The 14,625-nt window shown below is 36.8% G+C and overlaps 2 protein-coding genes across 2 annotated transcripts; one reads left to right on the plus strand and one right to left on the minus strand.

Moving 5' to 3' along the window:
- The first annotated feature begins 390 nt into the window (after nt 1-390).
- On the plus strand, nt 391-6,805 carry SPDYA (speedy/RINGO cell cycle regulator family member A). The gene is made up of 6 exons (XM_010291395.1): nt 391-619; nt 1,659-1,717; nt 1,976-2,061; nt 3,667-3,838; nt 4,953-5,250; nt 6,717-6,805. Exons 1-6 carry the CDS (start codon nt 391-393, stop codon nt 6,803-6,805), a joined length of 933 nt encoding a protein of 310 aa, XP_010289697.1.
- A 253-nt stretch (nt 6,806-7,058) lies between these two features.
- TRMT61B (tRNA methyltransferase 61 homolog B (S. cerevisiae)) lies at nt 7,059-14,621 on the minus strand (the record flags this gene model as incomplete). The annotated part of the gene is made up of 7 exons (XM_010291396.1): nt 7,059-7,102; nt 7,284-7,364; nt 7,997-8,232; nt 8,657-8,748; nt 9,960-10,150; nt 14,377-14,479; nt 14,583-14,621. Coding segments are annotated over 7 exons (786 nt in total), but the record flags the coding sequence as incomplete, so codon positions are not given.
- Between the last annotated feature and the right edge of the window lie 4 nt (nt 14,622-14,625).

The raw sequence follows: 14,625 nt of genomic DNA on the forward strand, positions 1-14,625 counted from the left end.
AAATACTCACAAATTGGAGGGGAGGAATGGACATTTTCTTGTAGATCTAAGTAAGTCTGTAGGTCTGTAAGGATCTGAGAAACAGCAAGTTTTTCTGGAGAGGATTTTTTCCCATTTTTCAAAATTTTCAATGGAAAAAGATTAAAGGCTCCTTCCACTCAAAAAGGGCTTTATCACATCAGAACTAAATTAAAGAAATTTACATAGTTGGCTTAGGCCACAAGACTTAAATAATGAGTACTGATACAATTAATTTTTCTAACACCTGACATACAAGCGCTACTGAAACATTTCATTTGAACAAAAGAAATACAGAGAACTACCGCTCAAACTGGCTATTTTTGTAGTTGATGTCTTCATCTTTTTCAACAGGAACCTTTACTTACCAAAATGAGACACAATCTGGTGTGTCAGACGCCTCCCACTGTCACTGTTCGTGTAAAATCGAGTGCATCCAGATCACAGCAGCAAAAAAACCTCATTAGACTAAAGCGGCCTACATTTAAAGACCATGAAGAAAATTGGGAAAAAAAGGTTCCTAGTCATAAATATAAATGTCCAAAAGGACCATGCCTAGTTATTCAGCGTCAGGAAATGACAGCTTTCTTTAAATTATTTGGTAGGTTAATAATGACAGATATCAATGTATTAAGTGAACAGTAGACAACTATTAAGCCAGTATGTTTTCTAAACTCAGTAATTTTGGGAGTGCTTTTTATGTAGATACTAATAGCCATGTCTTTGTCTAAATGTATTTTGTTCTTATATTTTAGTGTATAAATATTTAATGCTTAAGTTAAAACATAAGAAGGGCTACCAAACTGATGAAAAGTATGTTTTTAAATTACAAATGAAACCAAGGTGGTATGAAACTTCCTTTCATGATCATTCGCCTTTTGTTTCATTTTTCTCTTATATTTCAATAAATACATGTAAAACAACGAACATCTTGGTTTACACAAGGCTTAAAAAAGGCTGGACTCCCAGTCTTATAAACAGGTTATTTATTGTGGGAATAAACATTTAGGGGGAGAAGTGGAATGGGAAGAAAATCTGAGGAGTTGTAGCATCTCTTTTGCATTTGTGTCTCTTTCCTAAAGCTTTGTATTTATTTTGTTCAGTGAAGAGATAAGTAATAGTGAAAGATTACGCTTGGTTTTTATTTGAACCTTGAATACAGGAGTGAATCAGGGAGAGCTTGCAGTAATCCTATTACAGTGCATGTTCACAGACAGTGATGTGCTGACCACAAATGATCGAGCAGGTATTGCCTTATAAAGGCTGTCAGGTAATCAAGGTGCAGGGATCTCAGCAGTCTATGGTTCATCAGAAATAATGGTATGCTATTAGATGGAGGCACTTAACGCAGAAGAAGTTACATAAATAGAAAAAATACTGGTGATTCTTCACTATCACTTGCTATTACTGAGAATGAATGAAATGCAGTCACTGGATTTTCCACCTTGCTTTCCTGGTAGTTTGTCTTCTTTTCTTGCTTAAGTTTTTTCATACCTAACCTCTTTCTCCCCTCACTTTCTCTGTTCTCTACTGCTGGGTCTTCTTTTTTGGTTTAATAAAAGGACCATCTGTTATGTATTTACAAATACTTTCTAACAAAAACAATTTTGGTGTTTGAAATGCTACAACTTTTGTTGCAGATGATGATCTAATCCAAGACTTCCTCTGGATGGACTGTTGCTGTAAAATTGCAGACAAGGTACGTGTATTTCCTTCTTAGTTAATAGAACATATATCGAGTGAAAAATCTGCCCTTAACCACTTGATATTGTAATGCAGATACAGACCATATTTTTTTTCTAATGTGTTCATATGGAAGCTTCAAGAAAGTAAATTTATGCTTTCCTCATGGATAAAAATGATCAGAGTATCTTGGTGAAAGATAAATGTGCAAAGCAGTTTAGGGAATTACATACTGAAATAATGTATTGATAACTCATTTTACATTTTAAAACAGTATCTCTTGGCAATGACTTTCGTTTATTTCAAGAGGGCTAACTTCACAATAAACGAACATACCAGAATCAATTTCTTTGTCGCTCTGTAAGTACCTTTAAATTATCTGGTTTTATTAGCATAAACTTTGCATTATTTTATTCCTTTGTTTATGCCACTGATAATTACGATATATGACAAGACTTCTTTAATGACTGTGTAGTTGTTTGGGTTCTGTATGAAATGTAGAAACATAATCAACATACTACATATATATATAAAAATGGGGCAAATTCAACATTCTTCCTCTGACAACGACCTGTGTGGAACAAGCTTGAGCAGCAGTGAGGGGAGATTTGTATTGGTGTAGCAATACATATCGTGTCATTCTGCCTACCAAACTGTCAATCTGGGAACAGGATCTACATACCTGTTCATACATACATATACATATGTATACATGGCAACGTATACGTGGCTCACACTTCCTGTTATAAGACCCTGTTTTTTTGTATCTTTGCCAGCCTTTAAGTCATTTGTACCAAAATGTTTCCTCGTGATACACACATCAGAAGTAACTTTTTATTAAAGTTTCTGTCAACATGATTTAAGTCAACTTAATAAAACATTAAAAATGTTAAAAATTAGTAAAAATGTTGCTAGAGAATTTCTGAGAACTTTTTTGAACAGTTCTAAAATGTCTATCCTTTGAAACAGAGGTGCAATCAGTAATCTGTTCTTACCAAGCCTATATAATCTCTCCATGTTTGGCTATGCCTACAGAGTGATTCAGCATTTTCTTTCATAGTGTTACGGTGCTCAGGTCATCTTTTTGCTTCTCAGATACTCTGATTTGCACACTAGTACGGGGAGAAAGATGGCTGTTTCGTCTCCTGTAAATGGTATCCTGGGTAGCACCCACTGAGCATGGAGGAGGAAGCCATCTGACCCCACCAAAGGGAGAAAAGCCAGGCCAGAAAAGAGAGAGGATTAGAAAGGGACTGGTGAGACTGGGATTAGAGGGAATATTGGGGTTAGGAGCAAGTGAGAAAACTGGGGAGGAGACTAAAAGTCATATTTTTTTTCAGGTATGATTTACAGGAGTTTAGTATCAGGTGGATCCAGGGGAAGTAAATATTTTCCTGTTGTCCGAGAAGATGACCCAGAACCAAAAGCAGCATATAGTGAAGGGAGAAATATGGGCATTAAGAAAATAATTTAAGGTTTCCATTTATACATGAAAGTAGACCTGTATTTAGTTGTTTGCTGCTAATTTAATGCAAGTAACATAATTTCCCAAGAATAGTTAAAAGTAGAAAATGTAAAGTTTAAGATTTGATACGGTAATCTTAAGCTTTATTTAGCAAATCAGTCAGAAACTGTTCATTTTAGTTTAAGGATATCTTGACAGTTTGGAAAAAGCTCTCAGGATATGTTAGTTCTTGCATCTACTAATTTAGGAGACTCTAGTGTAAAGCATTTTTTATAATAGCTTAAGCTAAATTTTTATTTACCCAAAGGATACATTAAGAAATTACTGATTAAGAAAATACTGTACTCCTGAGCAAAGGTTGTATTTTGTTAGCAGTTTTTCTCACAATACTAGGAAAAAGAACTACTTCATTGTTATGTCTTTTAATGTTAGAAATCATACTAATACAGTGATTTAAGATTGAATAACATTTACAAACACAAACATATATATGTTTGAAGGTATCTGGCAAATACGGTTGAAGAAGACAATGAAGAATCAAAGTATGACATTTTCCCATGGGCCTTGGGAAAAGCCTGGAGAAAGCTCTTCCCTGATTTCTTAAAGTTAAGAGATCAGCTATGGAGTAGAATTGACTACAGGGCTATTGTAAGCAGACGCTGCTGTGAAGAGGTAGGGAGGGTTTTAATATTGTAGATGTTGAAACTACAACAATTAATACCAGCTAACAATCTAGCTCTATACAAATAATTTCTTCCCTAAAGTGCATAGATGAGCCATGGGAAAGAAAAGATGCTGTTAAAATGTACTGGTCCATTTATCCTCCATGAATTTTTTTTTTCTTCATTTAAAATACATTCTTTGCAATTGTGCTTTTAAGCTAAACTAGAATATTTTACATTGCACTATAATGTTAAAAGTGAAGTTTTTATTGACTAGAATCTTCCTGCTTTATGCAAGTTTTTTTATTTAAAATTTCCCATCGGTTGTTTCACTTCATTCACTTCAGAATTTTGTGTGTGTGTGTTTGCTTTACAAATTATAAGTTTGTACACAAGTAAAACCTTCAAATAAAAATCCCAGCACCTCAGGTGAAATTTTAATCCCTTCAAAATTAATAATATAACGTCATTTGACTTTTTAAGGTAAGGGTTTTTCACTGCGTTTAGTAAGAATCAGAAGGACATGCTTGTAACATTCTCTACTATTAATGCAGTGTTACAACCTACATTTTTCAAATATATTAGGAGGGAAAAAAGACATTTTTCAGGTGAAATGTATCTGTCTGGAAAAGCCCTGTTGTGTTCTAAGAACATAATGTTTACTACAGCTGATGGAAATGAAAATCTTATTTACTCTAGAATCCCATCTCTGGGGATGGGATTAGATGCTTATGGGAAAAGTACAAGGAAAAAGGGAAGTGTAAAATGCTTTTCCTAGCATACCCTCCAGGTCCGAACAGTCATCAGTTCAGTGACATTATGAACCAGAAAATCCATATAGTTTATGTTTAGTAGTTTGTAAAAGACACCATCAAAGCATAAGCTGGTATTTGTGATGATTCACGTGAATATAGAAGGCTGTAAACTGTTGTGTTTCCATATCAGATTCATAACTGGTTCACTTCCTCGTGCCTAATGAGACAGAAGCAGATGGATAATAGATGATACCCATTTCAGCTATGTAGTATTAATTCTCTGCCATGCATGAGAATTGGATCCCTTGTTTTCAGCTGTATGTGTTCCCGTTATTTTTATGGTTTCTGACGTAAAGGCTGTTCCGGTAGGTGATGGCTATTGCTCCAACACATTATGTATGGCAGCGGGAACGTTCTATGCACCACAGCGGAGCTGTGAGAAACTACAAGAATGATGAAGCACAGCTGCCCCGAGGACCTAGCGCAACTCCTACAGACTGCTTGCTTTGTGGTAAGAAAGGAAGATTCGTACGACTAGGATTATCATCCTCTTCCTCCTCATCTACTGGCACTTTGGAGATGATGGAATTACATTCATCTCAGAATTCAAAGGACACCTTTCCAAGTGAAAAAATGCTCGTTGAATCTCCTTTTTATTATGGCCAAGGTATGGTTTAATATTGCAAATGATTTTCAATTAGTTTAGGCAACTGAGGCCATATTTGCCCCTTAGACTACTGTAGGGACTACTGTGTCCTTCTTGATATGATAAGATGTGATCTCTATGCGTTAGTGGAAATCCCTATTACAAATGCAGTTAGTTACCTTGGCAGAACTGTGCTTTTACTGCCATAGTTTCATTTTCACATCTTGTCTTGTGACTTCCTGGAAGTACCAACTGCTTTATATTCTGAGCCTCTCTAAATTACCTTCATCTACTACAGTAGATTTTAGGTTGCATTCCAGTCTATTTAGGTACTTATTACTATTCTTGCATTTTAAATTAAATTGAGAATCCTATTTTAATCACTTAGAATAGGCTAGAAGAAACAGTAAAAATACTGGTGTGTGTCATATGAGTTTAAAGTGCTCTTGTTAAGAGCTGTGTTTTCAGAAAGAACAGTCTGCTCAGTTGCTGTCATCAGTTTGGACATATGTTAAATCACAATTCACATTTTCCTTTTAAGTGTATCTCACTTGTTAACAGAGTTTATATAAGATTTCCTTTTAAGATTGGGGTACCAGTCAAAAACAATACAAGAGTTTATTATGAAAAATGTATTTTGTAATTGAATCTTTGCACATTAATCTACTCAAAGTAGCATCCTGAGCCTTTGTATGAGAAGCCCCTATTACATACAGCAGTTACAGGGCAAACCCTCATTGTTAATTTAATTTATTAAGAGTGGAACACACTTGAGATGTAAACTTCCTGGGGGAGCTGCCTAAGGCCTCCATTCTGAAAAAAGTTTTCATGTGCTTAACCATTGCAGAGTTCTTAGTATACTTATTTAATATGGGGCTATAGTTATTTATAGCTCTATCTATTATTTGTGTATGTTCTCACTAATATCCGAATTTTCACTATTATAGTAGTATTGTGTTACTGCTTTTGTCAGCTTCAGTACAACTGTGATTCTCAAGGGATCCCTCAACTTTGAAAATTTTGGCATTTGAATCTTCCTTGAGATACAGAACAAGTCAGGTGGCTGCAATATGTCATTTAATATATTTAATGTGTTAAACATCACCATGTGCTTATGTGGAGACTTAAGTGGGACCCTAAGAGACTTACTTAATTTTAAACCTATTTTTACTTGAGAGATCTTGCTTTTCATACCTGACAAAGGTCAGAAAAAACTTTGTTTATTTCAACCATTTGAGATTGCTTTATGTAAAAGTTCACAAACAGCCAGGCAACTTGCAGCCTGGCTATACATAGTCCTCTTCTTGAAATAAGCACAGCTTTAACAAGAGAACAAATTTCAGTTTCTCTTACAGTTGTGCTTTAAGAACATCGTTCTTAAAGAAACTGGTAGCCACCATTTGGTAGCCAGTGAAGTCAGAAGCTGCTTCACTTGCATTTCAAAGGATTTTTTCTTACTAAAATTTTTTTCTCCTTATTTCTGGTAGAGTGTCAGAGCCTGTCCTGCAAAAGGAGACAAGGTACCACCTTGAACCAAGACAAAACCATGGATTGGTTTACAAGCAATGAAGAATGAAATACACCTGATGAGACAGGAACAGATACATTGCTTTGTGGAACGATGCGTTGCATAGCCACACCATACCTCACAGTTCTGTTAAAACTTTACCCTTTAAATAGTAGGTGGGATTTCAAAATTTATATGCTGTAGAAACCAAAGCAGTCGTTACTTAAAAGTTACACAACTTGCAAAATGTTATCAATTACTTTGTAACATTTTATTTTCTTCTGATACAATACTCAAATTAGCAGCTAACATCTTAGCAGCATCAAGAAAGCAGTGGTCGAAACTTTCTCAGCTTGGTAAGGAATGCTAATTGAAAAACAAAACAAGTTACTATGTCAGTATTTCAATATACAATGATTAGTTTATTTTAAGTTTTATGACTTCATAATATAGTAAAATGTCAAAGGCTAGTAAAAAAAAAGTATTTTTGAAAATAAAATACCACTAAACATTTAAGATAAAAAAAAAAATTTTCCAAGTGTCTCACCTGAATGAGCATCCTGCCAATAAGATGGTCTAGCAATGTAAGGCACCGAGCAGTACGTTTCAGCATTGTCAGAAAATGATTCTGTGAGAAGTAAGGTTGAATTCTTTCCAACAAGTTTAAGACATACACCCACCCACTAGAGTTGCCAAAGTACATGGATTATTTTTCCTTTACACATTTTAATCTTTGTTTTGCTTCTATTAAAGTGCTTTGTTGTCACCTATCAGTACATTCAGACCTCTTTGCTCTACTATGGATTTTGCAAATCTGTACGAGTATGAGGCATCTTTTTTGGATTTGCCAGACCAGCAGGATTACAGAACAGAGCACACTGGTAATGTTTCTTCTCTGGAATCCTTAAGCCCAGTGTCCTCTAAAGCAGCTACAGGATGAGTACAGAGGACTGAATTTTATTAAAAAATAAGAACTTGAAAAGAGTAGTAGAAGGGCAGTCATTCTTTATTTGCAGATTGCAATTTATTTTCTATTTAGTCCAGATTTTTAATAAAAATATTTAAATTTAAATAACCATTAATATATCCTTTTTCAAACCTGACAAGTTCTCAGCTGTCCAAAAGCTTGTCTATTCTTCAAAAAAATCTCAGCTGACCTAAGAAAAAAATACTGCTTTTTCCTACAAACTTTGCCTTCGTTATATCCTCGGATTATCAAATCGTAGTAACAGGGTATCTCATCAGCAATAATATTCTTACCATTGTATTCACTTTCTTTAAGAACTGCTTGATCTTGAATGTGGATTTCTTCATATTCTTTTTGAGGTGGTTCTTCAATATTTTCTTGACTTTCCACCACTTGGCTTGATTTGCAATTCTTGATTTTAGCAGGGAGTACCAACCAATTTCTATGAGTTACCTCAATGATCCTTTCACACAAAAAAGGGAGCTTGCAGGTCCGTATTCTGTCTAAAAGGTCAATAACCTGTGTGATGCTTTTGAAGAAATGCAAAGGATAAAGTAGTATTTCAAAAACTCAAATCATAAACTGTTAGTCTCAACTCTGCTGCTTTTGTCACATTCTTTACCTTTGAGGTTACACGAGTCCTCCAATTTTAGGGTAAAGGAGCTAGCAACCTGACTACTGAATAGGAAAACAGTATAGTTATTTTGAGGTTGCCATGAAATGAAAACTTCTGCTGACCATAATAAGAGCATTCCCAAAGTGAAGGCCAAAAGATTTGGCCAAGGGTAATTTATCCTGAGTGCAACTCCCTAAAAAAAAAAAACTTACACAGGGAAAAAAGTAATTTCATTAAATGTTTCATTAATGCTGGATGTATATTTTAAAAGTTGTTTGGTTTTGTAATGTTAGGTGATGCCTGAACAAATGCCTAAGTCCCAGAAGTAAATACTTACTTTGCTAAATACACAGCGCACACACCACCTTGTTTCAGACTCGGATGTACAACAGGCAGAGCACTCTGAGGCTTAAGCATATCCAGAACTATCTGCAAGAGAAAGATCCAGATGTTTTCCCAGTAAATATTAACATATCTATCAGATTTTTTCCATAACAACAATGCTTGAAAAAGAACAATGTTTATGTATGGAAAATGAATGCAAAGAACTGCAGTTAGTAATCACAAAATGGTTTTATTACTGCCTCTCAAAACTTTAGAGAAACCTGAGGTCCACACATTTACAAAACAAAGTCCTGGCTACTTCCAAATTAATTTCTATTAAAACAGAAAGTAGCACCAACACAGTAGTCCTGTGTTAACATTAAACCTCCTACTAATTAAATTCTATGACATTGGCATTAATAAAAACTTTGGATGACTACATTTACTACCACCTTTGAATACCTAGTTTTCAAATGTGGGGAAAAAAAAATGTTCAAGCACATCTTTATCACGAAAAGAACACACTACAGTCTCAATGTCTAACTTGCTGTTTATTTCAAGATTTAGAAAACTTGTGTCTTCGGCAATTTATCCACTTTCTGCTAGAAAACGATTCAAACTGTAAAACAATGGGATATGCAGTATCTGATCCTTCCTGTGGATTGCTACTTTTAAAGTTTTAAAAAATGGTATTTTTATGCTATGTATTTCCATTCCTTGCTCAAACCATTTAACAAATTTGTCATTTGTTTAAAGCGTTAATGTGGTTTGCCTGCTTTACACGGAAGAGTGGTTAACATCTAGCTGTTTTCCTCAGTACACCTCCCTTTACAAAATCTGGATACAAAAAGCAGGACAGGAGAGCAAGCAGTAGTATTTGTACTCTTAACTTAGGCCTTTACTTACATTGTGTGTTCTATATAGCTGATAGCTATATGTTTACATATTTGTATTTTCAATAAGCTTATATATTTTCCTTAAATTTAATATTTCAAATATATGCCTTAGATAAAAAAATACCTGTTTCTCCAAAATACAAGGAAGTTTGTCTTTGCTTACAAGACGGCAGTGATTGTAATGTTTCTACACTACAACCTTACTGCTTTTTAATTTCGGAACTTGTAACTGAAACCTTGAAAATACTTGTAATCTGAGAAAAAAACCAAACCACCACAGTGTTTCTTTCATTGATGAAGATCTGATTGTTTTTTCTCATGTTAAACTAGATATGGGAATCCCATTCTGAGTATGAGCACTTGAGCTTTTAATTTATGCAGAAAAGATAAATGACAAATGGGGGGATTTTTTGGACTTACTGCATCAAGTGTTATAGATTTCATATCCGCAGCAGCTGTTGAAATGTCTTTAAGAACGAAATCCACGTTATCTGGCCACTCTTCCGTATGTCCTATTTCCCATGCAGCACGCCAGTGCCTGTAATTCTTCTTAGCTAAATTATGATGATCATCTCTGATTTCATAACTTATAACACGTCCTTTGGGCCCAACTGAAAAAAGAAACCAACAAAAGACACTAAACTTACTACTGTCCCTGCCCCACAATAAAGAAATTTAGGAAAAAAGTAGCATACTAAATAATAGAAGCACACCTTTAAATCTCAACTTCACTTTAGGAAATAATCACCTATGAAACAATCAATTACAATTTATTTTTAATCTCTATTTTAAGCAAACATATGCAGATAAAGTGCTGGGTTACTTCTTTTAGACAGAAATCCATCAATCCACAGATGACACAAAGCATCGTGGTAGTAGCACAAACTGTTCCTGAGATGTCCTCCCAAAGTAACTCCCGCACCAAAAGATGACTTGAGCATCTGTGGCCCTATCAATCTACAATTTTCCTGCTAGAGCTACCACAGGTACCAGCCGAGAAAGCTGCAATATAGGTCACTACTCACAGATGCTATAAAGCTGACTGTGAGTAGTGACTGCCTCTGTTGTTAGTAAGATTTGAAACTGCTGTGTTAAGGTTTTTTGTTTGTTTTTTACAAACATTTGCTGTTTTCCATGCATAGTTCTTTCTTCACCTGTTCTTAGGGTTGGGGAAAAGGCTAAGAAAACCCCCAGACCTGCTCACTGATCTCAGCCCCATAGACAAGTTTTCAAGTGTACTCTTTGACTTACACAGGCTTGTGTTATTTTCCTGTCATTGTTTGTAATAAATTATTTTACTACTTGTTTTAAGTATAAATTTACTATGCTGAAATTTACCATATGAGTCCAATACACAATGTTCTTCATAAAGGAAGCATTACCAGGATATCCAGGCACAGACAGCAGCGTGTGCATTGCTCTATTGTTCTATGCTTGTATTACTCTGATTTCTCAAACCTATCACACCATTAGTTTCTGTCTCCTTGTTACTTGTTACCGGGCAAAGACTAATCAGCAGCTCCGCGGGTGAGGTTCTGTGACTTTTTAAGCCATTTTAAGCCAGGTCGGAGTCACCAGGCTCCTTTCCTCACCTACATGATCCCACCCTGAATCCATTCAGAAAACTGAATACAAGAAGGGATGGGTTTCCTCTGTCCTTGATCTAGCTCACCCTGAATCAGACAGAGGCCAGAGCCAACACATAAGGAAGGACAGTTTCAGCACTGTCGCCTTTTATCATCTTAAGCTGTTGTAGAATCGCAGCACCAACTCCTCAAGATTATCAGTTTGGAACTACTGGAAGAATAAAATTGTTCACATTGGGGTCACATTCCTTCCTCTGCTCATTCCAAAAACTTCCTACATTTTGAAACTGACTTCTGGAAAAATAAGGATAACTAGTTAAAATAGCTAGGCAAAACTCTTAATTACTGTGAAGCTGCAGTATGTCAAGTTTACACAGATTAAGATCTTTGAGAACTGGAAAATGTAAAGTCATGGCAGATGCCACATTCTTAACAGCATTTTCCAGTTCTCAAAGATCTTAAAGTCATGGCAGATGCCACATTCTTAACAGTTTTAACTTTGTCCTATTGCATTTAAGTGGCTTCTGGGAAAGATTAAAGGAGGAATGGAAAATAAAACATAAAATGAGAGTAACATGAAGAGAGTAGACCAAATGTGTTAAATCAATTTGAATTTTGGAAATTAAATACTTCTGTGGACCTTGGTAATGTGTCCACCAGATTTAAATTCCAGCATTTGCCTCTGTAGCAGCTATTTTTCTTGTTTCGTATCATTGTATTAAACGGTGGCAAAATTAGCCACCATTAGGAAAGAACAAATGAAATTTACTTCTTTCTGGGTCAGCGCCGAATTGTGTTAAGCTGTGACTAATACTGTCCGTATTTGCTGCTGATTTAAGTTCAAAAAATTTGAAAATAGCAATACAGTCTCTTACTTTTTTCCCCTCTCCTCAAGGTAAAGCTGAACTGGCACACACAGACTGCTTTCTTCCCATGGATAGGGCTAATGGTCTAGTGATGCCAAGGGTTTTGCTGACTGGACACGCTTACAGCTAAATTGAAGTGATCAGAAACAACCTACTGGACAACACTGAAAAAGGAGAGGAAAAATCACCAAGTCCAGCTGTGTTTGATTTCATTGTATGAAATGGCCACAGTGGACTGAATACCCAAGGCCGAAAGTCATTTGCTGTATTTAGCAAAAGCTAACTTTTGCCTCAGCCAACATCAGGTATTCAACCTCCTTCTTTGGATTTAGGGGTCTGCCTGTAGGGGAGGATGGGAAAAACTAGTGACTCCTACCTTCCCTCTCTCCAAATGCATCTCCAGAAAAAGAAATGCAGACTTCCATCTTCTGTTTTGTCAGCTGCTAGCTCCCATGGCAGCAATGGTTGCTTTGAGTATAATCTCATACTATCTCCAAAATCCCATCATGTAACTACAAAAAACCCTCGTTTATTGCAGAAAGATGATGTGAAGGAACAATGGAATTAGCAACAGGAGGCAGAAAGAGGGAGAGGGAGCAGAGGTGCAACTGCTGACCTCAAAACCTGGGCCCAACCTCTATCAAGACCACCTGCAGCTGAGTGATCTTGGGGCAGCATTTAATGGCTGATCATTAAAATAAGTGTTTTCAACTAAATTAACATGCCAGGTAGAGATTACCACAGCTAAAACAAAAGACTAAGAAGAATAAACTGCACTGTTGTTCTCAGCAGGGGACCCTCCACATTCCCTTTGTTGCTGCTTACATGCCCTCTCCATTTTTAAGTTCCTGATGGATCTCAGCACTCCAGTTTGTACCATTCACTGAGTGTAACCATTCCTAGTTCCTCATGTTATCCTCAGCAGTATGACCTGGCATCCCAGAGCGCGGTTGGATCGATAACACTGGTAAGATACTTGCTGAATACTAAGCTTCCTCAGAAAAACCCATGCTTCTAAAAAGCCTTGTATTGTTATCCTGGAGCACATGCCAAGTGACAGCTGATACACAGCATTGCTACATAGGAGAGTAAGAGAAAACTAATTCACTGCCCTCGAGTTCTAAGGTTATTTAATGGATTTGAACAAAAAAGAGCCGCTTATCTGTTCAGTTTGTCTCCCTCATGAGTGTAAGAGGAAGCATCATCTCCCATAGGTAGCTAGCTGGCTGGCTGTAAGTGGGGAGTACTGAAACATTTTCTGCCTTGAACTGTTGAATGATACAGAGTACAACCACAGGGGCAGTCCAAACAGTAAACATTTTGCAAAGACAGCATAGCCTATAACAACACTTTATGATGCACATTGGAACACAGCAGAAAAGGAATGTTAGTGCTGAGGTTTCACAGCAGCTCAGGATATGGTGTGCTTCTCGGGTTCAGTGACCACTGCTGGCACTCTCGGGTATTCAGTTACTCTGACAGGGAGTTGCCCACAAACCCAGCCTTTGAACATAAGCCCTCAGGATATGCAACCCGTGCTTTTCTGCTGTATGAGTTCAAGATGATCCATGATGACGTTCCCATCTCTACCCTCTAAAGTCCTTTAATATTGCACTGAGGGGCAGTATTCTGCAATACCAGAAATACATTTAAAAAAACCCAACCTATTTGAAAACGAAATGCAAATGGTGCTCTAATTTTCATGTGTGTGCAAAAGCAATTACAGCAAATAACTGTGGGAGTTTTGTTTTTTCTTTCCTTTAGGAAGTTTTTCTATCAGGAGCTCATAAATCAAATTACTCTTAAATGTGGCCCACTAACAGGATACCTACAGATGAAATGTTGAAGGGTGAGGTTTTGTTCTCACTCACATTGATGAGTGCAAACACTCTCTACCTTTTAGAGCACTGAGACCTAGATCAAACCGGGCCAGAGAGAACATGAAAAAACGAACAGTGTGTGCCTGGATAAGCATTTTCACTGGTACCCAGCAACCTGATTATTCATGTGGTCCATCAAGATGAGGAAAAGAAAGCTGAGAATAGCAGGAGTTTGCAGAAACGGTCTAGTTAGGGTAAACCAAAGCCAAAAAATATAATGGCTGAAACTCACCTTTCTGCAGGGCCTCTGGTAACCCTTTGTGCTATGGCCCTCAAAATACAGTCAAAATGGTTCACAGTCCCTGCACTGACTCTGGCACAGATATAATTTTCCTGTAAGTCTAAACTATGTTCATACATAAACTATGTATGAACATGTGAACTGCAGCAAAACTTGGACCATAAGAGAGACCAAAGAACTGACCATACATACTTGGTCAAAAGAAAGGCAACATGTGATAAAGAAATCACACTGTTTCTGCGTTTTCTAAAACCAGGTTCTCACCTGCTCTTGACAGAAACAAGCTCATAGCGCCAGACCCGCTGCCAGTTTCCAGAACGGTGTCTCCGGGGTGGATATCCATCATCATTAAAATAGCACTTATGTCCTGGGGATGAGAATGACACGGCACATTACTCGTCTTGGAAACTAAGAGGGAGATTCGGCCAGTAACCTCCCAGTCACTAGCTAGCCCGGTAAGCAGCCCGTACCTTGGGGTAGGCGATGGTGGCCCCCCGCGGCATCAGCAGCACG

The sequence above is a fragment of the Phaethon lepturus genome, unplaced genomic scaffold, assembly GCF_000687285.1.
Source record: "Phaethon lepturus isolate BGI_N335 unplaced genomic scaffold, ASM68728v1 scaffold27597, whole genome shotgun sequence".
Lineage (NCBI taxonomy): Eukaryota > Metazoa > Chordata > Aves > Phaethontiformes > Phaethontidae > Phaethon > Phaethon lepturus.

What these genes read in the sequence shown, in the direction of transcription:
- SPDYA (XM_010291395.1), top strand. Translation starts at nt 391, where the DNA reads ATGAGACACAATCTGGTGTGTCAGACGCCTCCCACTGTCACTGTTCGT. An exon ending in AGCTTTCTTTAAATTATTTG is followed by an intron (nt 620 to 1,658) that starts GTAGGTTAATAA and finishes CTTTTGTTGCAG; the next exon opens with ATGATGATCTAATCCAAGAC. An exon ending in ATCAATTTCTTTGTCGCTCT is followed by an intron (nt 2,062 to 3,666) that starts GTAAGTACCTTT and finishes ATATGTTTGAAG; the next exon opens with GTATCTGGCAAATACGGTTG.